This window comes from Vicugna pacos, chromosome 29 (assembly GCF_048564905.1).
Source record: "Vicugna pacos chromosome 29, VicPac4, whole genome shotgun sequence".
In the NCBI taxonomy this organism is placed as follows: domain Eukaryota; kingdom Metazoa; phylum Chordata; class Mammalia; order Artiodactyla; family Camelidae; genus Vicugna; species Vicugna pacos.
In genome coordinates, this window is record NC_133015.1 from 171,494 (window position 1) to 199,482 (window position 27,989).

The 27,989-nt window shown below is 48.6% G+C and overlaps 1 protein-coding gene across 1 annotated transcript; it reads left to right on the forward strand.

Annotated features, from left to right (window-relative positions):
* Window positions 1-2,153: 2,153 nt before the first annotated feature.
* LOC102528947 (vasoactive intestinal polypeptide receptor 2) lies at window positions 2,154-27,593 on the forward strand. The gene is given in 10 exon segments (XM_072951652.1): window positions 2,154-2,255; window positions 3,134-3,231; window positions 16,261-16,402; window positions 20,399-20,549; window positions 21,216-21,276; window positions 22,566-22,635; window positions 23,142-23,233; window positions 26,153-26,282; window positions 26,365-26,406; window positions 27,420-27,593. Coding segments are annotated over 10 exon segments (1,062 nt in total).
* The last annotated feature ends 396 nt before the right edge of the window (window positions 27,594-27,989 follow it).

The window sequence follows — 27,989 nt, forward strand, 5'->3', positions numbered from 1 at the left end:
GCTTCCCACCAGAGGGGAATCTGTGGTGGTAAGGATGGTGGGAGCTCAGGCTGAAGCGCTACCTACAGATAGTACATTTGTATGGCTTTTTTCCTATGCTATAAGTTCCCTGGTTCTGTCCAAGTTGAGAGCTCAAAATGAAGCCTCTCTTACATTCACTACACCTGTAGAGATTCTCTCTGAAGTAGATTCTTTGGTGTTGAGCCATATGTAAGTCAGAGATAAAAGCGCTTCTCATACACCTTAGACTAACAGGGATTCTCCCTATGAGTGGGAGAACAAGGAGTGAGCTCTAACTAAAGGCTATGTCACACTCACCAGATTGTTGGCATTTCTCTTCTAAATGGAAGCTCTGATGCCAAGAGATTTGAGATGGATTTGAGTATTCTCCTACACTTACTACATTCATAAGGTTTCTCTCCAACATGAAATCTCTAATGCAGAAGATCAGAATTTAGACTGAAGCTTTTTAAACACTCAGTACTCTTGAAAAGTTTCCCTCCAGTATGAATCCTCTGATACTAAGTTTTGAGCTTTCAGTGAAGCAGTTACTACCATTACCACACACAATGATTTCTCGCCGGAATGAATTTTCTGATATTGCCTGAGTGCATAACAGACATGAAGCTTCTGCCACAAATGGCACGTTCATGGGTTCTTCTTCTTGAAGAATTACTCTCCTTGTAGGAAAGTCGGAGTTTAGACTGGCATTGCTCCTACACTCATCAAATCCCTGGGTTCTTGCTCCTATGGAATTATCTGGGGCAGAGTGACTTGCCAGAAACACAACAGAGTTCTTCAGGGAGGGACTGGGAAGAATCTAACCTGAGCCAGTGTTACAAGGTCTCGCTAAGCCCAGGCTCCTGAGAACCACTCCTCAAGTTATTCCCAATGCCAAGAAGGAACCATCACCTGTGATTTCTGCTTTTACAAAAGAAGATGCTTTGTCTCCATCTTTATTGTAGGGCTGCCTGTTTTGACTTAGGTTGTATATGTGAATTTTCTCAACATCAGTCCTCTGAAGGCAGAGCCTATATTTCTGTCCTAAAGTTTCCTTTCTCATTAAGCAAAGGAGACCTTGCTTTCTGGCCCAGTGTGTCTGAGACCCAAGAAATGCAGCAAAATGCCAAGTGGCTCATCAGGCAATTGGCAAGCATGCAACTGTGGCCACGTGTTGCTGCCTCTGTTCAAGTCTGAGAAACCAAGCAGGTAAGGCCTGTAGGGTATTTGTTCCAACCACTCCCCAACTGCTAAGCCCCCTTGCTTATCCTCAGTGCTAAACCTTGTAACCTCATCAATGAGAGCATGTGTCTCCAAGTTGGAAACTGAGGGTGGGGCTGGCACACACATCCTAGTTCCAGGAGTGGTGCAGGGCACGGCTGGAGGGCTAGCAAGGCAAAACTGCCCAGGTTGGCCTCCCACAAGTTTTGATATGTTGTATTCCCATCATCATTCTGTTTGAATATTTTCTAATTTCTCTACAATTTCCTCTTCGATGTAAGAATTAGTAAGGAATGTGTTAGTTAATTTATACATATTTGAGATTTACTTAGATATCTTATTACTTATTTCTTACACAATTCTATTAGAGTCACAGAAAATACTCTGCATTCTTTAAATCATTGTAAATTTATTAAGACTTCCTTTATCGACCTACATGTAGTCTTGGTGAGCATACCAAATGTACTCTAAAAAATATGTATTCTGCAATAGGAGGGGTACAGTGATCTGTAACTACCAATCAGGATAGCACAGTTGCTAGTTTTCCTCACATAATATATGTTTTTACAGATTTTTTTACCTAGTTGTTCTATCAAGTACTGGGTGGGGGGCAGTTCCCTTGAATTCTGTCAACTATTTTGAAGCTGAATTATTAGATCTATACACACATAACTATTACTTGTCTTCCTGATGAAGTGACTTCTTTATTCTTCCAAATGTTCTTCTCTTTGTCTTGAAGTTGGTTTTATCTGATAATACTACATCTTTCTTTTCCTCATTGAACATAGTTAACATATAGACTTTAAAGTCCTTGTCCGATCATTTCAGCCAAAAGGTGAATTATGGTATGTAAACTATATCTCAAAAACGTATTAAAATCTAAAACATGGGTTAAGACTCAGAATAGTCAAGGAAAGAGCAGAGGGCTAAGAATGAAGATGCTGGGTGCTGGAATGAATGGGGTGCTGGAGCCCCGGGAGGTGGGCCCGGGCCCCGTGGTCTGGCGCAGTGGTGGGTCCGGAGTCTGTCTGCAGGTGCGTGTCGCCGTATTGCTTCCTGTGCTCTCGGCGGATTTGAAGTGTTCCATTTCCAACTGTTTAACCCGAACTCCCCACAGCATGACCCGTGGACGTGCCCCCACCCCATCCGTAAGCCCCACTGGGGAGGAGGCTGGGACAGGATGGAACCTACAATCGGAGGTTTCCAGAACATTCTGGAACCCCAGCTGGTCCCCCGCTTCCTCCCCTGTGGGCTCAAAGCAACAACAAAACCCGCACACCGACTGGGGCCTCGGAACGGGTCGCCTCTGAGGCTGGATGGGCCATTTCTCTCACGCTCAGCTCTGCCGTCTGCACTGATTTAAGGGCTCAATCTCGCCGAGGATTAATCGAGGGATGAGAACGCACACGGTGGAGGGTGGGTGTCTCTTTGTAGGAGCACCATCCTGTCCCCGGACGTCACCTGTTTCTAACTGCACTGGCCATTTCTGTAGGCAGGTGGCCTCAGGGACGACCGCAGGACTTGTGCCCAGCGCCGCCTCAGCAGGCATCATCCCCGACGTCCAGACAAGCTCAGTTGTTTTCTGTGTCTTACCCCAGACTGCTGAGCGTGGCCCACCCCGCGGTGCCTGAGGCCTCCCTGAACGTGGCCCAGCACTGCCTCCTCCCCAGCTTCCCCCGGTGGTTCCCTCCAGACAGGGTTGCTGCGGAACCACCCCAGGGCACTCACAGTGAATTATCGGGAACAGCAGGTGTTTAGGGGAGAGGACCACTGGGGTTCAGGGCGGAAGTGGATCTCTGAGAGGTCACTGTCCCGCGTTCCGGCATCCGCAGTATGCAGCCTCCCTGAGGGAACACACGGTAGGGTCCGATGCTGCCAGCGTGACTTACAGATTTATTTTCCTCTCTTTCAGATCACGTTTTATATTCTGGTAAAGGCCATTTACACCCTGGGCTACAGTGTCTCTCTGATTTCCCTTACAACCAGCAGCATAATTCTTTGCCTCTTCAGGTAAGTAGCAGAAATGAGCAATTCTGCCAAAAACATGAGACGGGAAATCATCCACTTATGCCATCTCGGCCATCGGAGGAGGCAGACACCACTGCCTCCAAGCCCTCCTCTGTGCCAGTCAGGCTGTCTTGGAGAACGCCAGAGTGAAATGTGATGCTAACTAACACTGGCGCTTTTATTAAAGTCCCCTGCATTTCTTCTATGAGGAGACAATACTGACCACGGATAGGAATCCAGTTCAACTTTTATTTACTAAACACAGTGTTATGCAAATACTTTGAATATAAAGACGCAGCCTGGCCTTCCCCTTCCCACTCGGAAGCACGGAAGTCTGGGCTTATGTGTGGGAGCGCCGTTGAGAGACCCTGTGATGTGTTTAGGAGCATGAGGACAGGTTCAAATCCTGGGTCTGTCTCTTAGCAGCTGTGTGACGTGGACAAATTGCTTAACCTCTCTGTGTGCCTGTGAAGGATGGAAGCTGACGGAGCCAACAGGGCTTGTGGTGGGCACTCTTTAATGCCTTCTGGTTTCCCTGCACCTGAATCTTCAGTAGGTCTCTGATAACTAATGACGGACGTTGTATAGCTGGTGGTCAGGGCTTGCGAATGGAGGCAGGAACTTCTCCCTAGGAAGAGCTTTTAGTTTTTAGGATTAAATCTGTTTCTTAAGCATCACCAGCATTAAATAAAACGGATAATATCCAGCTTATTTCAACAGGGTTTTGGTCACCTGTCATAAAATCATCTGTAGGAAACAGAGAGCTTTTTGGGTTTCTAGGAATTGCAATCTGGGAGACACAGATTTGGGTAAAATGGAGAAAGCATTCTGAGGAAGAGAAAGAGCCATTAAAGGTAGAAATCACAGTTGCCATGGTTGTCTGACAGGAATTATGGTTGGCTCTGACGCAAGGAGGAAACGTTTGTCCTTGAGGGGTAGGATCTCTCGAGTTATTTAGGGTCGGAGTCTGATAAGTATCTTTCGTTTCTGTAGAGATCTTCTGGCGGCTTTGTTTGGACATAAGTGCTCAGAGCTGAGACTCTATCCACTGAGACGTGCCCAGCGCCGCTCCTGCCGTGGCCTCCGCCTCAGTTTAGAGGCTAGCAATGCTGACTCCATTTCTCTCTTCCTTCCACACCCCACAGATCTTATTTCTGTTTGCTAGAATAGAGTTCAAATGTTGGCCAATGTTCTGATAAAACCAGTGCTACAACAAAAGGAGTGATTTTAGGACATTAGGAAATCCATACTTGGAAGAAAAATGAATGAGCGGAGGCGATGAGCATGGCTGAGACTCAGCGGAAGTCCTTACGTTCAGCTGCTCTCATTTCACGCATCCCGGCTGTACCAGGTGTTGATAATTCTCAGAAAGAAAAAAAATGCCTTTTTAAAATTGAAGTATAGATGACTTACAGTGTTGTGTCAAAGGTGTACAGCAAAGCGGTTCAGTTATACACACACATACATATCTGTTCTTTCCCAGGTTCTTTTCCATTATGGTTTATTATGGGATGTTGAGTATAGTTCCCTGTGCTGTACAGTAGGAACTTGTTGTTTACCTACTTTATATATAGTAGTGTGTATCTGCAAATCCCAAACTCCTAATTTATCCATGCCCCCTACTTTCCTGTTTGGTAACCAGAGGTTTTTCCTATGTCCGTGAGTCTATTTCTGGTTTGTAATTAAATTCATTTGTGTCATATTTTAGGTTCCACATATAAGAGGTATCCTATATTTGTCTTTGTCTGACTGACTTCACTTGGTATGATCATCTCTTGGTGCATCCATGTTGCTGCCAATGGCATTATTCCATTCTCTTTTATGGCTGAGTAGTATTCCATTGTATAAGTGTACCACAGCTTCTTTACCCAGTCATTTGTCGATGGACATTTAGGTTGCTTCCGTGTCCTGGCTATTGTAAATAGTGCTGCTGTGAACATTGGGGTGCATGTATCTTTTCAAGTTAGAGTTTCCCCTGGATACATGCCCAGGAGTGGGATTGCTGGATCATAGGGTGAGTCTATTTTTAGTTTTTTAAGAAACCTCCTTACTGCTTTCCATAGTGACTGCACCGATTTACATTCTCACCAGCAGTGCAGGAGGGTTCCCTTTTCTCCACACCTTCTCCAGCATTTATTATTTGTAGATTTTTTCATGAAGGCCATTCGAACTGGTTTGAGGTGATACCTTGTTGTAGTTTTGGTTTGCATTTCTCTAATAATTAGCAGTGTTGAGCATCTTTTTATGTATCTGCTGGCCGTCTGTATGTCTTTTTTGGAGGAATGTCTATTTAGGTCTTCTGCCCACTTTTTGATTGGGTTTTTGTCTTTAATATTGAGCTGAATGGGCTCTTTATATATTCTGGAAATTAAGCCCTTGTCAGTCACATCATTTGCAAATATTTTCTCTAACTCCATAGATTGTTTTTTAATTCTGTTTATGGTTTCCTTTGCTGTGCAAAATCTTTTAAGTCTAAATAGGTCCCATTTGTTTATTTTTGTTTTTATTTCCATTACTCTAGGAGATGAGTCAAAAAAAATATTGCTGTGATTTATGTCAAAGTGTGTTCTGCCTATGTTTTCCTCAAGGAGTTTTACAGTATCCAGTCTTACATTTAGATATTTAATCCGTCTTGAGTTTATTTTTGTTCCTGGTGTTAGAGAATGTTCTAATTTCATTATTTCACTTGTAGCTGTCCAGTTTTCCCAGCATCATTTGTTGAAGAGTCTGTCTTGTCTCCATTGTATATTCTCGCCTCCTTTGTTGTAGATTAATTGACCATAAGTGTGTGGGTTTACTTCTGGGCTCTCTATCCTGTTCCACTGATCTGTGTGTCAGCTTTTGTGCTAGTGCCATGCTGTTTTGATTACTGCAGTTTTGTAGTATAGTCTGAAGTCAGCAAGTGTGATTCCTCCAGCTCTGTTCTTTCTCAAGATTGTTTTGGCTATTCCAGGTCTTTTGTGTTTCCATAAAAATTTTAACATTTTTTTGTTTCAGTTCTGTGAAAGATGCCACTGGTAATTTGATAGGGACTGCATTGAATCTGTAGGTTGCTTTGGGCAGAATGGTCATTTTAACAATATTGATCCTTCCAATCCAAGAGCATAGTGTATCCTTCCATCTGTTTGTGCTGTCTTCAGTTTCTTTCATCAGTGTCTTACAGTTTTCAGAATACAAGTCTTTTGCCTCCTTAGATAGGTTTATTCCTAGGTATTTTATTCTTTCTCATGTAATGGTAAATGAGATTGTTTCCTTAATTTCTTTTTCTGATAGTTTGTTGTTAGTGTATAGAAATGCAGCAGATTTCTGTGTATTAATTTTGTATCCTGCAACTTTACTGGCTTCATTTATTAATTCCAACAATTTTTGGTAGGATCTTTAGGATTTTCTATGTATAGTATCATGTCATTTGCAAATAGTGACAGTTTTACTTCTTCTTTCCCAATTTGGATTCCTTTTATTTCTTTTTCTTCTCTAATTGCTGTGGCTAGAACTTCCAAAACTGTGTTGAATAAAAGTGATGAGAATGGACATTTTTGTCTTGTTACTGATCTTGGAGGAAATGCTCTCAGGTTCTCACCACTGAGTATGATGTTAGCTGTAGGTTTGGCATATATGGCTTTTATTATGTTGAGGTGTGTTCCCTCTATGCCCACTTTCTGAGAGCTTTTATCATAAATGGATGTTGAATTTTATCAAAAGCTCTTTCTGCATCTATTGAGATGAACATGTGGTTTTTATTCAATTTGTTAATGTGGTGTATCACACTGATTTGTGGATATTGAAAAATCTTTGCATCCCTGGGATAAATCCCACTTGATCGTGGCATATGAGCCTTCTAATGTATTGTTGGAGTTAGTTTGCTAGTATTTTGTTGAGGATTTTTGCATCTATGTTCATCAGTGATATTGGCTTGTAATTTTCTTTCTTTTTTTTGTGATATCTTTTTCACAAAGATTTGGTATCAGGGTAATGGTGGACTCATAGAATGAGTTTAGAAGTGTCCCTTCCTCTGCACTTTTTTGGAACAGTTTCAGAAAGATAGTTGTTAACTCTTCTCTACATGTTTGGTAGAAGTCACCTGTGAAGCCATCTAGTCCTGGACTTCTGTTTGTTGGGAGTTTTTAAATTACTGATTCAGTTTCAGTGCTGGTAATTGGTCTGTTCATATTTTCTGTTTCTTCCTGGTTCAGTCTTGGGAGATTGCACCTTTCTAAGAATCTGTCCACTGTCTATTGGTTGGAACATTTATTCCATTTACACTTAAGGTAATTATTGATACATATGTTCTTATTGACATTTTGTAAATTGTTTTGGATTTGTGTTTGCAGACTCAGTTCTGCAAGATACAGGATCATAGTTTTCTTGCTTCTGGTGTCTGCCACCTGGTAGGTAGGCTGGTCTAGAGGCTCATGCAGGCTTCCTAGTGGGAGGGGCCGGTGTCTGCCCACAGGTGGGTAAGACTGAACCTCTGATGGGCAGAGCTGTGTCAAGGGGCTTGTCTAGAGGTGACTGTGGGCTCAGGAAGTTTGCTGACAGGTGAGACTGTGTTCCCACCCAGTGTGTTGTTTGGTCTGAGGTGTCCCAGCACTGGAGCCTACAGGCTCTTAGGTAGGGCCAGGTCTTGGTGACCCAAGACCCAAGATGCCAGCCTCCAAGAGAGTACATACATATGAACACTCCCCAGTATGTCCACTACCAGCTTTTATGTCCCCAGGGTGAGCCACAGCCACTCTCAGGAGACCCTCCAAGACTGGCAGGTCTGGCCCAGGTTCCTATGAAGGAACTGCTTTTGCCCCTGGTCCCGGTACACATGAGATACTGTGTGTGCCCTTCAAGAATGAAATTTCTGTTTCCCCCAATCCTGTGGCTCCTGCCACCAAGACCTACTGGACTTCAAAGCCAAATGCTCTAGGGGTTCCTCCTCCCAGTGCCAGACCTGGAGGCTGGGGAGCCGGACATGGGGTTCAGATCTCTCACTCCTGTGGGAGGGCCTCTGCAATATAATTTTTCTCCAGTTTGTGGGTCACCACCCGAGGGTGTGGGATTTGATACATCTCAAGTGCACCCCTCCTACTTGTCTCGCTGTGGTTCCTTCTTTACGTCTTTAGTAATAGAAGATCTTTTTTGGGTAGGTTCCAGTCTTTTTTTAATCAATGTTTGTTTTTGTGATTTTGGTGAGCTCATGAGAGGAGGTGAGCTCAAGGTCCATCTACTCCACCATCTTGGCTGAATCTCAAGGCAATGCCTTTAATCCAGAACTGCACTTTGAAAAATGTGAGGATGACCCATCATGTTTTAGTTCTTTAAAAAAGGCTGATACAATATTAATATTTGTTCTGCTATGTTCTGTATTTTGCTGTACATTTTTAAATATTGAAATTGTGAAATACAAAAATGAAAGGAAATATTTAGGGAGGTAAGCTGGCATAGGGTAACTTGAATTAGAAAAATTTGTTTGTTTTTAAAGAGCTCTAATCTTGAGCAATCCAAATACTTGACCTCAGCAGCTTCCCTCAGATTTGTACTGTGTGACATATTTAATTAGCCAGCCTGATAGCATTTTGGAATTATTGCAAATATGGACATGATGCATTAAGAGAATCTCAAATGGTTTTACGTGTATCCAACACAATCTTTTATACCTGGATGTCATTAGTCACCTGCAGGTGACACTTCTTGGTTAAAAAAAGAACCTGTCATTCTGCTGGTCCAGTATGTAACAATCACTAGAAAAAGTGCCCAGGGCCCAGGCTGGTATGCAGTTCTCAGCTCTGCCTTCATTTCGGGCACCTTCCTGCCAACATCGGCCAGACCTGCTCACCCGATGTCACCTCCCTGGACAGCTGTGAGAGTGAGTTGATTCTAAAATCCATCTTATGAAAATAATATGCTCCATTGCCCCAGTAATTACACCCAGGAAACAGAATTCTTTGCAGTCATTGAACATTTATTCTCCATAATAGTCCATGAGCTAAGAAAGCATTAAGCAGACATGCTCTTACTTTAAGGACAGAGAAATGGAGCTGCTCATTTCTTCCCATTTGCAAAGTGTATGCAGACTTGGGTGACAAACACAGGGCCGAGTTCTGTGCAGAAGTCGCAGGGGGTCATTGTGGCTGACATCCTTGAGCATGCCCTGTGGTCCAGGCATGGATGTGGCAGCACCAGTCCTCACTGCGCTGTGTGCTTTATTAGTTTAGCCCTTACAGTGCCTCCACCAGGTCAGTGCTCTCACGTCCCAGCTCTGCCAGCTAGAGAAAGGAGGCCCAAGAGGTGCCATGCGCCCCAGGCTGCTGAGCTGCTGAGGGCACAGCCCCGATTCATGACCACCTGCACCCCGTTCACCTTCGAGGGCCCACTCGCAGCCTGCATTGGGGCAGATTCCCGCCTGGCTCACCGGGGAACTCACTGTCAGGTACATCCACCGTCCTTTAGCAGAGCCGCACTTCGAGATGGAACTTCAAGTGAACAGCGTCTGTGAAGACCATCACTAAGACCCTGGGCAGCAAGACTTGCTTGGGTGGCTTGCAGACCCGGGTGACAGCAGTAAATCCCAAACCCCTCTCAGGGGAAAGACGTGGGGAGGAGGGAGGGGAGGAGAAAAGAAAGGAAAAGTGACCTGGAGGGGTGAGAGCCCCCAACACGAGACACATGCAGTAGGGGCAGCGGCTGCACCACCGGGAGCAGGGGTCCAGCAGCCTTTAGACCTGGGTCACACAGCTGCAGAACTGCTCCGAGACCTGAGCAGCTGTGCATTATACTTAATGTCTTCATTTGCTAAGGCTCTGCAGCCGTGTTAAATACATAAAAATAAACTTTTATTCGGGAAGTACACACTAGGGGAAGTGGGTATGTCTTCCACCTGCAGTGTGATGCTGGTCTTCAGTGAGCTCAGCACCCAGGCCAAGGTGCAGGGCACTGTCGGCACCGCAGCCGTGCTCATGACGCTGTGTCTGTAACCACTCGCTTCCCAGAAGGTGCCATTATTCAGATTCCTGACACCACACGTTACTCTTGCCTCATTTTGAAAATGTTGTCTTTGAATCATACAAAGTGGAAGCCCCAGCCTCCAGATCCCTTCACTGAGCCTGTTGCAGGGAGATTCACCCATGTTGTTGCATGTGGCCATTCTGTACTCTTCATTGCTGTCTGAAGATAATAAAACGTATTTATTCTCTCAGTTGTCTGCAGATACATGGCTGACTTCAGACAAGTAATGCTGCTGTGAGTGTCCTCATGCACTGTGTCTTGCGCATTTAGCTGTGGGGGTGTGTGTATGTGCGCACACTTATGTTTACACTTACATTTATCTTATACTTACATTGTGTGTGCGGTCCGAGGCTCTGCAGAGATGTAATCTTCCCAGACACATCACACGTGCACCTGCAGTGTGGAGATTCCTTTCACATCACCTCCCTGCCACCATCTGTTATTGCCAACTTCTTAAAATTTAGCCATCCAGTTGGGTCCATCATAACATAGAATTGTGTTTTAATTGGCATTTCCTTGGTGGATGGTGAGGGTATGTTTGGAAACTTTTTTAGCAGTACTATTCCAAGTGTTTGCTCATTTTTCTATTTAGCTGTCTCTTTTTTCTTATGTTAATTTTTAGGAGTGGAAACCTGTAGTGGAACCTTTTGTCAGACATGGGTGTCACAGCTTTTATCCCCAGCACTGTGGTTCAACTTTACACTCTCCTAGTGAGTCTTCTGATCAGCGAAAGTTCTTTGTTTTAGTGACGTCTGTTGACCACTTGCATTGCATAGTCAGGGCTTCCTGAGACTGTTTAAAAATCTCTAGCATGTTCTTAGTCATCATCTAGAAATTTTACTATCCTAAATTCTCATGTTGAGCTTTAGGATCCACTGATGATGTATTTCTGTGTACAGCATGAGGCAGGGGTTAAGGTTCACTTGCTTTTGCAGTATGTGTGTTCAGTTTCTCCAGGACCATTTGCTGGGAAGGCCACCCTGTGCCCGTGCATTGCAATGGTGCCTTTGTGACCGTGTATCGAGGGACGGGACACTCCCGTCTGTCACTGAGCCATTTTTACATTGCTGCCGTTGCTGTGCCTTTGTGAGAAGTCCTGAGTCCCAGTGTAAGTCTGTCAACTCTCCTTTCACACTAGGAAGAGCTTGCTCATTTGCACTTACATGTGAATTTTTAAAAATCAGCTTGTCAGTAGCCACTAAAAAAATCCTGCTAGGATTTCACTTCTGATTCCACTGAATCTATAGATGAGCTTGGATAGACTGGATGTCTTTACAGCTTTGGTCATCCGATCAGTGATTATAGCAGACCTTTCCATTTGTTTGAGTTTCCTTAATTTCTTTCAATAGTGTTCTGTGGTTTTCTGAGTTATCGAATTGGGCATCTCCTAATAGTCATATGAAGTATTCGTTTATGCTGTTGTATATATTTGTGTATATATAACTTTCTAAAAAAGGAATTGATTTCTGCATACTAAATCTTGCCTCAGCAGCCTTGCTAAATTTATTTACAAATGTAATAATTATCCTGTAACTTCATGTGGATTCTTCTATGTGAAACTCCTGTTTTTGTAAAGTACAGTGTTGAATAGAAATGATGCTAAGAGACCACCTTTTCTTCTTTCTGAGCTCACAGTGTCACTGTAAGCATGACATTGCAGCAGACATTCTGAAGATACGCTGTACCAGGTTAAGAACATTCCTTTCGATTCCCAGTTTTCTGAGTTTTCATCATGAATAGGTGCTGAATTTCATACTGATTTTTCTGCATATATTGAGACGAGCAGGTGGTTTTTTATCATTTGTTCATTTAATGTGAAAAACTGCATAGATAGATTTTCTAATATTAAATGTAGCTTTTATCCCTAAAATTAACCCTACTTGGTTGTGATATATCACCCTTTTATTACATGGCTAGGTGTAATTTACTAACATCTTGTTGAGGATTTTTGCATCTACATTCATGAATTTGATCTATAATTTTCCTTTCTCGTAACATTGGGCTTTGACTTGACAGCTGTGCTGGTCCACAGGTGAATAGGAAGGTGCCCCTCTTTTCTATTCTTTGGACTAGTCTGGGTTAGATAAGGTGTTATTTCTTCCGTAACATTTGTGGAAGCCATCTGGGCTGAGAGTTGTCTTGTGGGAAAGTTTTAATCTTATTTTAGGTTCAAATTCTTAAAAACAGACACATGATGATTCAGATTCTCTGTTTCTTCTTACGTTAGTCATGAGAAGGAATCTGTTTGCTTCATCTACGTTTCTGTATTCTCTCACTACACTGTTAACGTGTGTAAGAGCTATACTGCTGTCTCCTTTCCATTCCTGGTGTGAGCCAGCTGTATTTTCCTTCTTTGTACCTTGATGTATCTTCCTGTGCAAAGCTTTATCAGTTGTGTTTTCCAAGAACAGATTTTTACCTTTAACTTCCTCTCTTGTATGCTTTTTATTACTGACTTGCATTTTTATCTTTATTATTTCCTTCTTCCTGCATTCTCTGGTTTTGATTTGTTCATTTTCTAGCTTCTTAAGTTAGATGTTCAGCATTCCTTGGTTTAAAATGCATTTATTTATATCTACAAATTTCCCTCTCAGACCTGCTTTAGTTCCATCTTTCAAGTTAAAGATGTGTTTTCCATTATCATTTAGTTCTAATTTTTCTAAACTCTTCTTTTGATTATCTTGTTTAACTCATAGGCTATAGAAATTCATAGCTTAACTTCCAATCTGTTATTACTTTCCTTTTCAGTTTGCTAATGATTTCTGGCTTAATTCATGGTAATCAAAGAGCATACCCCATGACTTAAACCCTGTGACATTTTTTGAGACTTGATTTATGACTCAGAATGTGGTCTATTTTAGTAAAGTTTTGTTTTCACTTGAAAACAGTGTAAATTCTGCAGTTATTGGTTTGTATGTTAAAGGTGTCATTCACATCATTTATCAATCATGTTATTTAAATATTCTTAATCTTTACTATTTATTTTAAGTACTTGTCCTGTCAGTTACTGAGAGATATGCAGTAAAATATCCAGCTATATTTGTGAGCTTGTCTATTTCTCCTTTCATTTCTTTCACTGTTGGCTTTATATATTTTAAGGCTATGTTATTAGGGGCATACCTATTTAATGTTATATATTCGTGTGAAATTGTCCATGGTTAGTAATGCCTTTTGCCTTAAAAATCTACTTTTATATTAATGTGGTTATATTAGCTTTTTTTTGTTTGATATTTGCAAAGTGTATTGTTTTCTGTGCTTTTATCTGAACTTCCTGTTTTGTATTTAATGTGAGTGTTTTAAAGCTCCATTTAATTGAGATCTGCTCTTTATTTCTGGTCTGACTTTTTATTTTTACGAGCAGTATTTTTACACTCACAGTTAGACTACTGACTGACAGCTTACAGTTCCAGTCCACCTTCTGTGTCTTTGCTCTGTTATTTCAGCTGTGCCTTGTTTCTCTTGTATCACTTCATGCTTCTTTTTAAGTTATCAAGTATTTTTATTATCCCAATTTCTCCTTTTTAGATTGCCAGTTATATATTCTAGTGTTCTTCTAGTTTTCACACCACATTTACAACATGCATCCTTGTCTCATAGGCAGAAACCTCCAATGACTATTTGTACTGCTTCCCAGTCAATTCAAGACTTTATAGCATTTATATCTGCTCACCCTCATGCCTTTTGTGTCATTATTCTGCGTTCTAATTCTGCATGTATTTTAAGTTCCACAAGGCATGGTTACTACTGCTGCTGTTTCCAAAGTCGGTGTTTGCTTAGAGTCATCGTCTATTGTCTTCCTTGCTCTTTGTTCTTCCTGTGTTTTCATGTTTCCACCTGGGACCATCTTCCTCCTGCCTGAAGACCTCCCGTTAGGGTTTCCTTCAGCACAGGCCTCCTGGCAATGAATTCTCACAGGGTTTGATTGCCTGAAATCATCTTAATTTTGCCTTCATTTCTGAGGATATTTTTGAGAGTACTGAATTCTTGGTAGGCAGTTACTTTCTTTCATCACATTAAAGATGTACATCATCAATTCTTTTGAAAAAGCCTCACCATTACTCCACTGAAGGATGTGTCTTTCTCTGGGTGCTTTGACGATTTCTGTCTTTGTCTTTTGTTTTCAGCATTTACACTATCACGGGACTTGTGTAGTCTTCTTTGTAATTCTCCTTGGGGTTAGTGGAATTTCTTTAGTCTCTTATTATATTTTATCAGTTTCAAAAATTATTGGCTAGAATCTCTTCAAATATTGTTTCTACCTTATTCTCTCTCCTCTCCTTCTGAAACTCCATTTTCACACTTTTAATGTTTTCACCATTTCCCTTATATTTCCTATTGTTTCTTTATATTTTTGATTATTTTGTTTCTCTCTACTTTAATCTAGACATAGTCTACTGATCTATTTTCCAGTTCCTAATACTCTGATTTATTGTGTCTAATGTTACACCAGTAATTTATTCTTAGTTTCAAGGTTCTTTTTTAAGTTTTCAGTTTGTCATTTGATTTTTATAATCAATTCCATTCTATAATAAAATTCATTTCTTTATCAATTTTCTTGAATATATTAATCAGGGTAATTTTATAGTCTATGTCTTAAAATGCCAGTAACTGGCTCTCTTTTTGTCCTTTGTTTCATTTTTGCTTTTCCTTTTTAACTGCATTTGATCATTTGGTCCTGTTTCTGGCATACCTGGCAATTTATTATTGAAATCACAAATAATTAAGTTATAAAGGCTTCTGATTACATCTGACTACAGAGAGGATTTAATTTTTCTAGCAAGATGGGCAGACCAGCCTGAGACAGTCAGGGACTGAGCTGATTTGAGGCTGTATTCCAGGCTCTGTGAAGGCCAGTTTACTTCTGGTTTGTCATTATTCCTAAGTCACAGCACTTCAGGGTTTTGAATGAAAACCTGGGGATTCTTCTGCTCAAGCAGCACATGAACACCTTGGAAATAAAAGAAGGAAAGCCTCAGTAGGTGACTGCCTGCTGAAATTTGGACTTTCTGTGTTTCCCTTTTCTCCAGAATGATTGCTGCTTGCATCTGTTACTTGAAATCCCTTAACTTCCTCTGTGGCCCATTCTGTCCAGTGACATTGTCATAAGCTCTCAGCCTCTGCTTTCTAAGTGGTCGTTGTGCCCTGAGACATGAGTTAACCACCAGCAGAGGTGACAAGGGGTGGGTGTCCACAGGGCCTCCATGCCTCCCTCCTCTCCAGGGGCCTGTCCTTCGAGTCCCAGCTGCTTTGGCTACTCTCCAGAGTTTAAAATCGTGTTGACCCCTTGGTGGGAGGGTAGTCAGATAAGCTCCCCTTTAGTAGCCACAAGTGGAAGACCACTTTAGTATACATTTTTTAACATTCTTCAAAATTTTTAAACTTTCCTTAACCTTACTTAACCAGAGTTAATGTTTAATGATCTTGGAAGTGCATTTGTGTGGGGCAGTTTGTTTCTTAATGACTCCAAACAATTAAAAGTCAGAGTTAAATCAAATATCCAATTAAGTCTTCTGCAAAGTAGAATTTAAGTGTTGTAAAAGAATTATAAACAAAATGTTCTGGGAATTTTTTAGAGAAGCAAAATATCGCATAAAGTTAAGTTCAAAGACAGGTCATTTGCTGTGGGCCTTGCAGGAAGTTTGCTGTAAAGACAACGTGGTCTTCACAACTGTGAAGTGGGTGCAGGCCCCTGCAGTCTCGAGACATCTTTGCTTCATACTTTTATCCTGAAATCTTGCTTCTAAAGAGATAAGTCAGAAATAAGGAAAAAGACTTATGTAAGAAAAAAATTTACCATAATGCAAAACTAAGAACATCTTAAATATACAATAAGGAACGGTTAGATAAATAACTTCCATAAAAAAGAAGCCTTAAGACTAAAGCCACAGAGGCAATCACTAAAGTGTGCACAAAACAGTGATCATCTATCTCCTCCCCTTCCCCTCCGACCCTCACCCCTCCCCCACATCCCTCCCTGTCCCCAACGTCCTCTCCCTCCCCCTCCCCCGCGCCCCTCCCCCACCCACCCCACCCCCGCAGGAAGCTGCGCTGCACCCGGAACTACATCCACCTGAACCTGTTCCTCTCCTTCATCCTGCGAGCTCTCTCCGTGTTGGTCAAGGACGACATCCTGTACTCCAACTCCGGCACGCTGCACTGCCCCGACCAGCCGTCCTCCTGGGTAGGCTGTCCCCGGGCAGGGTCCTCTCCCTGAAGGTGGGTGGGGATACTCACTGGGATGAAGTCCCGGCGCCGGTGCCCGGGTCCGAGGTCCCAGTCGGTGCGGAAGGAGAGGAAACTGGCCGGAGGCCGGAGCAGGCCCAGGACTGGCAGGACCCGAGCACCGCCAGCGGCTGCAGGGCGGGCGCGAGGCAGGCCCCCGGCAGAGCCAGGCTCCCGCGACGGACCCCCCGGCGGGATGCAGGGCCACTCCGGGGTGGGAGGTCCTGGCACAGGTGGACACACGTCCTCTCGCCCTCCCGCTCCCCCGTGTTTTCTCCGCAAATGTCCGAGACCTGAGCAGTGGGTGCTTCCCCGATGGCTGGGAGGAAGCCTCCCGTGCGGGACAGTGCCCGCGGCGCCCAGCTAGCGACACGGGGATGAGCATCTGAACCAGCAGTTTCCACAGGTGCAGGCGAGGTTTGTGGTGGCCGCGCGTGGGTCTCTGGGGCCAGTTCAGCGCGGTGCGGTTATCGAGCTCCTCCGAGATGGAGTCCCCGTGCAGCGTCTTCCCCGCCGTGATCCCGGCTCCGGGGCCGGCGCCTCTCTCACTCGGAGCCAGAAAGCTGGCCCCCTCTCGCATTCCAAACGGTGGGTTCACCCACTGGCACCGCTGCCCTGGACAGAACAGATTTGAAACACTGTGGTTTTAAGATAGTGGAGGCTGCTCCGAGGCCTGCACGTAAATACACATCTGGGGGCAGTCTTGCCAGCCACGCGTGTGGACTGAGCGTAATAATAAAACTGAGGAGATCCTCCACCTGGCAAATCCCGCCCCCGGGTGGAGGTGGGGCTACAGGGCTTTTGTCCCCAGATGGGGTCCCCGGAGTGTAGAGGGGGTCGCCCAGCACCAGGAGCGGGAGACCCAGGTTCCCTCCTGCCAAGAACCTTCCATCACTTCTCCATGCGTCTCAAACCTCTGCTTGAAGGAGCCCTCCCCACTTGGCTCTTTGTTAAAGGACACGGTGTCCCTGATGGATCCACAAACACCAGGCACTTGATCCAGAGCTGTGCCCTCAACTGTCTCCTGCTGCGTAGACTGAGGACCTTGCCAGGCCCCCACTGAGGGATGGGGGAGCAACGGGAACCAGTGTCCCTGCCCCGAGCCCCACCTGCCCAGAGAGTCAGGGCAAACTCAGAGGCCTTGAGCTCTGCAGTGGCTGGAGGCTGGGCTAGGGGTCTGCACGTGGTGGAGGGCCCTGGGCTCACAGCCCCAGGTGAAAAGGCAGAAGGGGCAGGAGGAGGGGAAGTGAGCAGTGCCCAGAACACACGTGTGCACGAGGGCACACACGGAAACATGCACAAAGGTGCACATGCATGCAGAAACACACTGGCATGTGTGTGCAGCTCACACACTCTCCAGACTCTGCTCCATCGCATGTTTTGGATCCCGCCTGGGAAGGATGGCTGGTCAGGGCTCTGCGTGGTGCTGGGGGAGCCACGTCTGGCGAGTGTCTGCAGCTGTGGACATAGGACATGTGACACCACACAAGTGGACGTTGCCACAGCCATCACGTCTGCTGCTTGCTGCACAGTGAGGCTCCAGCTGTCAGCCCCGCATAGGCGCCAAGGCCCACTTCACCTGCTGTCTCAGCCCTGCAACCATCACTGTCACATATTCAAGTAAAATATCCTGTTCACTCGCTCCTACCAGCACCTGCCAGTCTTCCCAGCACCCTAGGGAGATGCCTCATGTCCTGTTGGCCCGGGAGGACACATGTTTACCTTTGACGACCCTGGGGTGGGTGCGGCTGTTCCATCCCTTTCGATCAGCTTGGCCTCCGAGAAGCCAGTGTCTTTATTGGATCAGAAAGTGGACCCAGGGACAGAGCCCCATCCCCTCCCCACTATGGCCCCGCCCTGCAACATGTGGGCCTCCTTCTCTGCCCTGGTTGGTTTGGGGTTCATCCAAGTCCTGTGGAAGTCATGCTCTAGTCTAGAGAAATGAATGACCAGACGGCCACCTGGAAGCTGCCCAGCAGCAGGAGCCCCCGTGGATGACCAGTGTGGTCCCCAGATGCCTGGCCATGGTGGTGGGAGGCTCCCGGAGCAGGGTGAGGACCTGCTGGACTTGGCAGACCTGCGAGGTCCCTGTGGGGCACTGTCCCGGCCACGTGGCTGCTCAGCCCCTCCAGGCCTGAAGAAGATGAGATCAGCAGACAGCGCATGGCTCCCCAGACCTCCTGTCCTGGGAGCACTCACTGGTGGATGAGCAAAGGCTGCATTTTAAACATTTTCCCAAGAAAATGGAATTGGAATCACCTTAAACACATGTTTTCTGCATCTTTCCTCCTTCAGCAGGATATCTCAGAAATCCTCCGTGTCTACCCCTGTCTCAGGATCTCCCCTGAACCCAGCGTGAGGTGTGATAAAACTGTAGCCGTCCCACCAGTAACAGCATGCCCACCTTGGTTTTCTACGTTCTGCCGCCACAAGCATCACCGCCCGGATGTCTCTGCGCACTGGTGCTTCTCCCTCGATCAGATGGCCCTGGAGGGGGACTGGACGGATCAAAGGGCATCTGTATTGAAATTGTAACAAACAGTGCTGGGCAGCTTTGCAAAAGGGGGAGACACCGCCATGGGTGTGGGACCCGCCCCCCTGGACGAGCAGCAGGGCCCCATGGTTTCCTCCTCCGGGAGGCGGAGAGCTCTTCCCCCTCCACACGCAGCACACACTCCTGCCACTGTTCCAATGAGCGGGTGGTGCTGAGGCCCGAGGCCCCGGGCTGCTGCCCCTGTTTTCACAGTTGTGTTATGATGTGCATCTGTCCACTTACGGTGGCCCGTGGGCAGCCTCCACGTGCCAGACCACACTCCCCGCACGCAGCATCAGTACACGGTAACAGCCGTCCGTGCCGTACCTTAGAAAGAAACCGAATCATGCTTAACTGAGGCAAGAGAAACGAGGACAGGTAACGGGATTGGGTGTCCTGGAAAGAATGGAGCCTCCGCGGGCCAGAGCTCCTTCCAGCCCGACAGCAGCTTGAAAGCCGCCGCGCATCTCCTGCAAGCACATCTGCTCCATGCACACGTATGAGTAAATCCACACACATACACATAAGAGTGTATCTGCACACGTATGTGGATGTGTCCACCCCACCCACAGATACATATCTGGGGAGGAGGCTGCAAAGATACAGAAAAATAGAAATAAAGTGCTGGATTTGTAGAACATTTATATGAGCTTAGTGACTATAAGCCTCAATGCCATGTTTGCTCATGATGTAGAAATACCTGACATGTTTACTTATGTGGGGTTCTGAGAGATTAAAATATATTTATTTTGTGTAACACATATTTTTTCCCTTTTGAAACGCCTGGGGAAAATTTATTTGCTGGGTTTCTCTTGTTTTTCCCCTTTATTTTCCTATCTCTTGTTAAGAGTGGACAGTGAGGAAGACAGAGAAAGAGAAGTGGGAGTGAGTGGAGGGTGAGGTTGCAGCCGGGAGAGGAGGTGCAGGGAGGGAGGAGGAGGGAGAAAGGTGGGGGTGCAGGGTTGAGGGTGAGGATGCAGCTGGGAGAGGAGGTGAAGGGAGGGGGAGAAGGTGCAGAGGGGAGACAAGAGGGAGGGGAAGGGGAGGGGGGAAGGGGAGAGGAGGGAGGGGAGGAGGAGGGAGGGGAGGAAGTGCAGGGAGGGGAGGAGGAGGGAGAGAGGTGGGGGTGCAGGGTGGAGGATGAAGATGCAGGCGGCAAGGAGGTGGGATGAGGTAGAGAGAGGCTGTGCCAGGTGCCGCTTGTGTTCCCTCAGAGTTACAAATCACCTCCGGGACAACGTGGGCATCTGCCTTCACCTGGTGTTTACCCTCCAGCGACCCCGGCCAGCCGTGCCCTGACACGCACACACTTGGGTTCACACCTCTGTGTCAGGGTTGGGTTACACGGAGGGCGTGAGCACGTGCTGCACCCTGCCCGGCGCTGCCTGCCATGAGTGTGTGTCTCTTGCTGTCTGGCTCCAGGTGGGCTGCAAGCTGAGCCTGGTGGTCTTCCAGTACTGCATCATGGCCAACTTCTGCTGGCTGCTGATGGAGGGGCTGTACCTCCACACCCTCCTGGTGGCCATATTCTCCCCCAGCTGACGCTTTGTGGCCTACCTCCTGATTGGATGGGGTAAGGACTCCTGCCCTGCCGCACACTGCCACCCCCAAACCCTCCAGGTTCCTGATTCCGTCCTCTCTGACCTGTAAATGCAGACTCTTTCAGCTCGAAAACACTTTGCTGAGCCTGTAGGAAGAGCTTTCCTAGGGCCACTGGAGGTCCCTGCAGCCAGTACATTAATATTTCTGAGAACCAGGTTGCTCTCTCATTGGCTGAGGTGTACCCTGATGCTGGGAAAGTCAGAAGGAAGGGGCCTGGGAGGAGAAAGAGCAGGGGGCCGTCCATCCTGAGTCCCGACCACATGCCCGTCAGTGGGACTCCACACTGACCAGAATTGGAAAGGGGGTAAAGCTGCGGGACCCCCACACTCACAGCCAGGAGCACCCCTTCAGGTCACCGCCATGTCTGGACACAGCCTTGCCAGCACGTTGACACAGACACCCGCAAAAAAATGGTGATTTGTTTCAGGCCCGTGAAGGTTCAGCTTTCAAAGCATTCAGATTATCTTCACTGCTTCATCAGGCATGAGCGTAAACTTGTATGTATTATGAAGAGCTTCCACTTGCTCATCAGAAAGCCCTGGTCCTTGATGGCTGGGCTGACGAAGGCTCACTCTGTCCCTGCAGGGCTGGTCCAGGGAACTAGCGTGGGTGGTGGTAACCAGGTGTCTTTCTGCAGGCATCCCCACTGTCTGCACAGGTGCGTGGATTGCAGCCAGGCTCTCGTTAGAAGACACAGGGTGAGTGCTGGGCCCGTATCTTTGCCTTTTAATTGAGATCCATCTAGTGACGCTAAGTTCCTGGCATCACCAAGTCTTGGGAAACTAGGGAGAGGCCCCGTGACTGATCAGAAGGCAGCACATGTGGCCAAGCTGAGGATTTGAATACCTGATGGAGAGGACATTGAACTTCATCTGGAGAAGCCATGGGAGAGATGGGACTGAACCAGGTCTCACAGCAGAGCTGAGTTTGGGGTAAACCGGGCAGAGACAGAACAGCGTCCCAGAGCTTGGAGCAGTATTCACAAAAGGGCGCCAAGCAAACGCAGAGCCCAGTGTTGAGCCAGGTCACAATGGCCAGCTGGGAACCACCCTCTGAGACAGCGCAGCCGGCCTAGGGCCGCAGACATTCTGCCTGGTGAGTACAATGAGCCAGAACAAGACCCCAAACTCAGGCACCAAGAGTTCCCACCACGAGGCTGTGGTCTACCAGTTGTCTATTCTGGTAATGAGCCTCTCAAAGTCCAGTTGTATGGCTGTAGTTTATGTGACATGTATCTGTCACTGGCACTTTGGGCAGTTCTCCTGGCCTCGGCCTGGCTCACTCCCACACCAGGAGCAGCTACAGGGTGGGCCAGGGCTGCAGGCCTAAGACAGCATTTGTGGGAAGCCTCCCCTCTGCCCTGTGGGTTCCAGGAGCCCCACATCCTACTGTCAACCCCAGCTGGGGTCCAGGGTGGGCCTCTGCCCCTGCTGGGAGGGAGTGCGGGTGACCGAGGGAACAAGGGAGGCGTTTCACCAGCACCCAACCCCAGCCTCCCGCTGGAGCCAGCCCTTATGCTGAAAAGCAAAACTGAAACCTGTTACTGGACAAACGTTCCTGGCAGTGCCTGCCTCAGCTATTCTGATGGCATTGTGCTTTCATTCAAGATACTAATACTAAACATTTGGGAGCTGAGGAGAACTGATTTTCAGAAGGCAGACTTCTCTTTGCGATGTCAGCTGGAGAAAGCTGTGCCAACGCCCAGGCTGTGGGCCTTCCTAGGGCTTGGCCTGCCCCTTCTCCCAGCTTCTGGAGTTGCCTCTGCATCAGCAGATCTCTAAGTGCAGAGCAATTGTGCCTTCAGGGTGGAGCACGGCAGTCAAGAGGGACCATCTAACAACCCCGAGGGGAGGGGAGAGGAGGGGAGGGGGCTTTGGGCTCTGTTTTGCAAGCACCCTGTAAGGGGTGAGTCCCGGGCAGTGCGCTTAGCCTGTGCTGGATTTGTAGCTGGAATCATCCATGGTAATGTGACTCCCTCTCTCAACAGTTGCTGAGATACCAACGACCACAGTGTTCCCTGGTGGCTTATACGAACACCAATTTTAATTTCCATTATAGTAAGTCATTTCTGTATTGAAACACGAGTGACCCTCCAGGCTGCACACTTGGGCAAAGAGCGGGCTGCTGCCCAGAAGTAAATATAAATAGCCCAGTTCTCCTGGGTCTTCTGAGGCCCGAACCCCAAGGCCGAGCTCTTCCACAGTGGGCTCAGCCCACCTTCAGGGTGGAGTCTCAGGGAAGGGGGTGGGTGAGAAGGAGACTGCTCCTTCAGGGGACCCTCAGGGGAATCACCGTCGGGAGGACCAAGTGTGCAGCCTCTGAGCTGAACCAGGTTTCGGTCTGTCCGTTGCACATCTCAAAGTCAGTTTACTTAGCCGCCGCAGCCCAGGGCCAGAGTGTATGTGACACTGCAGGGGACACTGTCCCGCTCTCGGGGTTGGGGGGGCGGCAGGCAGCTGTGCTGGGCCCTGGCCCTGCTGAAACTGGTGAGGCTCAGCCACAGACATCCCGGCCTCCTTTCCAGGGGGCATCACACACAAATGTGTCATCTCTCTTTGTGCAGGTCAATTTCATCCTTTTTGTTAGCATTATACGAATTTTACTGCAGAAGTTGACATCCCCAGATGTTGGTGGCAATGACCAGTCCCAGTACAAGTGAGTATGTGCTTAGACACACCTCGTCACCCAGGACCCAAGGGTGAGGACGAAGCGCGTGTGAGGAGATCAGAGCCAGGCCCAGAGGGCCCCAGCTCTCCTCCTTCAGTCGCAGGCATGTGCCCTTGGCCACTTCACAGGGACCCCCAGAGACGGAGGGTCTTGTCCGAGGGCAGGTTGCCCTGGCAACTGTCAGGCCCCCCCTTCCATCATGATGCCCCCCAGGGAGCTGCTTCTCGAGGTGCTTTGCCTACTTTCCTGCGTTGTCATCTGACCTTTCTCCTTGGCCACACCTTATTTATACCTCATGTTTAATTCTTCTGCCCCCTCAGACCTCAGGGCTCAGGTGGCACCTGGTGTCGGGCCTTGTGCTTGATCATGACTCCGCTGATGTTTGTGGACATGCTGAGTGACAGCCTGGGGATGGCTGAGACCCTCTCCCTTCCCAGGAAAGGGAGCAGAGGTTAAGCCTCCTCCACATGACTGTGGATCTACGAGATCCAACAATTTTCCTAAAAAAAAAAAAAATTCTTGAGGCTCTGAGACAGTAAAGGAACTTGAAGATTATGTACATGTCTGTCACGAATTTATAAGGAAAAGATACAGCGCACAACTCAGATACAAAATAAAATCAGTTTGGTGTGAGTGGTTGGTACAGCTGATACAGTGGTTGGGTTCAGACAGACCTGGTTGGAGCTGCAGCTGCTGAAAGCTGTGTGGCCCTGGCTCTTGCGCAGGTTACCAGCCTGCCCCGAGGGTGGGCCCCACGCAGCCGTCTCCTCCCTCCCCTCCTTCAAACAGAGTGGGAGACGGGCAGCATCCTAGTGGTCATGGAGGCCTGGGGGAAGGTGACTGGGCTGCTCTGAGCCTCAGTCTCCTCACCTGTAAAGTAGAAATAATAGTGTAATTGTCACTGAGGCTATGAGGATCAACTGAGTTTTATTCAAAACTCAATTAACTAAATTAATATTCAAAGACATTTTGTGCCTGGCAGCAATAAGTACTGTGACAGAGTTAGGAAACACACACACCCCTCATTGTGCCCGGCGTGGAGATCTCTGCCCAGCCCACCACAGAGGCCGGGCTAGATGGGTTGCCACGTCAGATCGCAGGGTGGGGGGCAGTCCTTCTGAGCAGCATTTCCTTGGCTCAGGTGAGAAGCTGGGCGGCCCCTGGCCCCACCCCCCACGCCTGCCACCCAGGCTGTCTTCACACTGACTCCTAGTGTTTCTGCTAGTCGTGTTCACAGCCCTGCCGACCTTCCCTCCGGGTTCTGTGGGAAGTTCACTGAGTAGGTCTTAGAGACAGATGCTTTATTTTGGAAACAAAACAAAGTGGGGATAATAGAATCTGGTCTTTTTCCAGGATAACACAAAAGGCAGAGCACGTCTGTGATCTCGCCTGGTTGTACTTTGCCGTCTTCTTCTTCTCCCTGTAACTGTCTCAGTAGTGTAGTAACAGGTCTCCCCACACAGGGTCCCTGGGGCCCAGCCTCTAGAACCCTTTTCCAAAAACCAGCACAAAGCACTTCTGGGCAGATGGATAATTGGAATTCAGGCAGGTTCTTGCTAAAGTTTAGCCAACGGCATAGCTCCCTGCAGGGCCCGTCCTCACGCATGGTGACACCAGCCGAAGTGTCAGTGCAGTGCGGGCACAGCGGGCCTCGTAAAGTCAGACGTGCAAATCTGCAGCTGCGGCCTGGAGGGTGGGCAGGCTCTCCCTGCTGCCCAGGGGCGTTCACGTCTGCTGCAGAGTAGGCTGGGCTTCTGGGCTTGTGCAGATGGTCCAATACAGAGGCAAGCCTCTGGTAAACACCACAGGTGGTTTTTTTGAGGGAACTGGGAGAAATGAACACATTTCTAGAACTTACATTTGAGGCTCTGAGTGCTAGGTTTGAGGCAGGTGACTCAAAAATATGTAAAGAAATTCGTGACTTTTCCAAGTGTTGGGTGGGGGAGGAGCAAGGAGGCACCCCTCACTCAGAGTTTCCAGGATGAGGCTGGTCATTAGAGCACCTGCTGGTGGTTCATTTGGGGGCCTTGATGTGCATATACATCACCTGGTGGGCCAGCCGGTGACCCCAGTGCTCCTGATCCTCAGACCAGGTGGCAGAAGCAAGGTCACATAGGACCACGTTGAATCCCCTGGGAAGATGCCAGCCACCTGCAGTGACCTGACATTGGATGAGGGCCAGGCAGACTTGAGGAAGCTGAAGAGCCCCCCAGATGACTCTCTAGTGCAGCTGTGAGAGTCACTGCCTTAGCGCAGTAGTTCTCAAAGCAGGGTTCCAACTAGCAGCCACAGCATCTTCGGGAACCTGACAGAAATGCATTCTCAGGTCACACCCCAGACTTTCAGAGCTGGGAGCAAGCGGCGTTTTAACATGACCAGGTTCTGGTGCAGGAGGAACTGGGAAGCCCTGACCTGGAGGAGCGTGACCAGCACCCGCTTGGGGAGCGGGAAAGGTTCAGACAAGGAATGGGGCTCCTCGGAGGGTGGAGTTGCGTTCAGTTATTTAGTTTTCTACAAACAACACGGTGAGGAGAAAATCTGCTCGGACTAGGGAGGGTAAGAGCTCTGTGACAAAGAAATTAGATCCCGTCTGGGCTCCCCGACTTCTGAGTCTGCTCTCCACGGGGACACTCTCTGTCACACGTGTGCTTAAGGGACCACCGTTTTGTCTGCTCTTCTGACCTGAAAGTAAAGCTTGCCCCCCCTTCAAATGCTGGGATGGGTCTCAACTATTAAAACTAGTGGCCCAAGGGGCAGTGAGACCCCTCAGACCAGTATCTTCTTGCCAAACCTGTCAAGTTTCTTGTAGGAGCTCCGCTATGGTAGGAGGGAAGGTGATCTGACGGTCCGTTCGCACGTTCTTTCCAGAATGGGCGGGGACCTCAGGATCCTTTCTCTTTGGTGCAGGAGGCTCGCCAAGTCCACCCTGCTGCTCATTCCGCTGTTTGGAGTCCACTACATGGTGTTTGCCGTGTTTCCCATCGGGATCTCCTCCAAGTACCAGATCCTGTTCGAATTGTGCATCGGATCCTTTCAGGTGCGGTGAGCAGGGGCTGGGCGTCCCTGGGACGGGGGCGGGGGCGGGGGCGAGTGGCCTCTGACCGCCCTTCCACCTGCAGGGCCTGGTGGTGGCGGTTCTCTACTGCTTTCTGAACAGTGAAGTAAGTGCTCACCTCTGGGAAGCAAGCACAGATTCTCGCTTTATGAGGAATTCCCCAAAATGCCCCAGCCCTGCAAAAGGCCCAGCCTTCCATGGGGTCAGTGCCGCCGCCCAGCACCTGGGGTCTCGGCCCCGCTCACACTGCCCGCACGTGCGGGGGTCTGCGCCGCCCGCCAGGGGCTGTCACGGAGTCTGGGGCCCCTCCCGGGTCCACGGCCAGTCCTTCCGCGGGTCCACCTTGTCCCGCCCTCTGCTGACCCTCTGCCGCCGCCCCACATTTTACCCCACTCCCTTCTCCCAACTCTGCCCCGCCTGGCCCTCTACCCACGCCCCCGCCCTGCTCCCCCCTGAGCCCCGCCCCACGCCCTGAGTTCCCGCCCCCACCCCACCTTCTACCCCACCCCCACACACCCCACCCCGCTCCTCTCTCCTCAGCCCCGCCCCCCGCCCTCCACCCCCGCCCCCCCGCCCCGCTGGCCCCCACTCACCTGGGCTGTGGCCACCTCTCCAGCTGGCGCCTCGCTGGCTCCCCCTTTCCCGCTACTTGCTGTTCCTCGCGGCCCTCATGTTGGCCTGAGCGACTGCTACACCTGCCTCCCTTCCTTCTTTCCAAACTCCCCGGGAACTCCCTCACCAGGACTGAGGGAGCAGAACCAGGACCGTAGGTAAAAGCACTGCATGCCCTGAAAATCCGAATTAGCTCTCTCGGTTCTGGGTGTGTCAGCTGCCGTCCTACGGACTGAAGATCCTGGAACCTGCAGCTCGGAGCCTTGGTTTCCGCAGCCTGGACACTCTCCCCTAGGCCCCGGTCGGGTCCCGCGTCCCTTTCCCTGCCGCACCCTCCCAAGCGCGTCTGATGGGCGGGCAGGAATGTCGCACCCTCCACACAGAAAAGGGCGGAAGAGGGAGGGGTTCGTTCACAGGTGTTTGCATTAGAGGGCACCTGGGGTCCCGTTCCAAGCCTGTCGTCCGCCTGACCCCCACCGCCCGCCTTGCGTTTGCCCTCGCCCGCAGGTGCAGAGCCAGCTGAGAAGGAAGTGGCGAGGCCTGTGCCCGAGCCGGCCCTCCGGCCGGGACTACAGGCTGCATAGCTCGTCCATCTCCAGGAACGGCTCGGCGGGCGCCCTGCAGGTGCCCCGTGGCTCCCGCACCCAGTCCTTCCTGCAGACGGAGACCTCGGTCATCTAGCGGTGGGGCCACTGCGCAGCGGAGCCGCGGTGAGGGCCGTGAGCCGGGGTCCCCGCCAGGATTGCGGGGCGAGCCAGCCGGGTTACCTTGTAACCGCCTGGGGGTTAAACCTAGTGATTGTAGAACTCCAGCATTTAGTAATTGTCTCGTTAATGTTTGGCTGTGTAGCCGGCCCTATTTTCAAAGAGAGTAGGAGAGACCAAGGCGGTTGAAGCCCAGGTATTGGGTCCAGCGACTGAGGGAAAAAATGAGGAATTTTCTAATCTCAGTGCCTGTTCTGCGGGGAGCGCGGGCCTGAGCTGGGATGCTGGCCGCCCTCCCTCCGAATAACCAGCACCACTGGCCTCCCGCCCCCAGGTCCCCCGGGCAGCCCTCCTGTGAGCAGGACACGTAGCC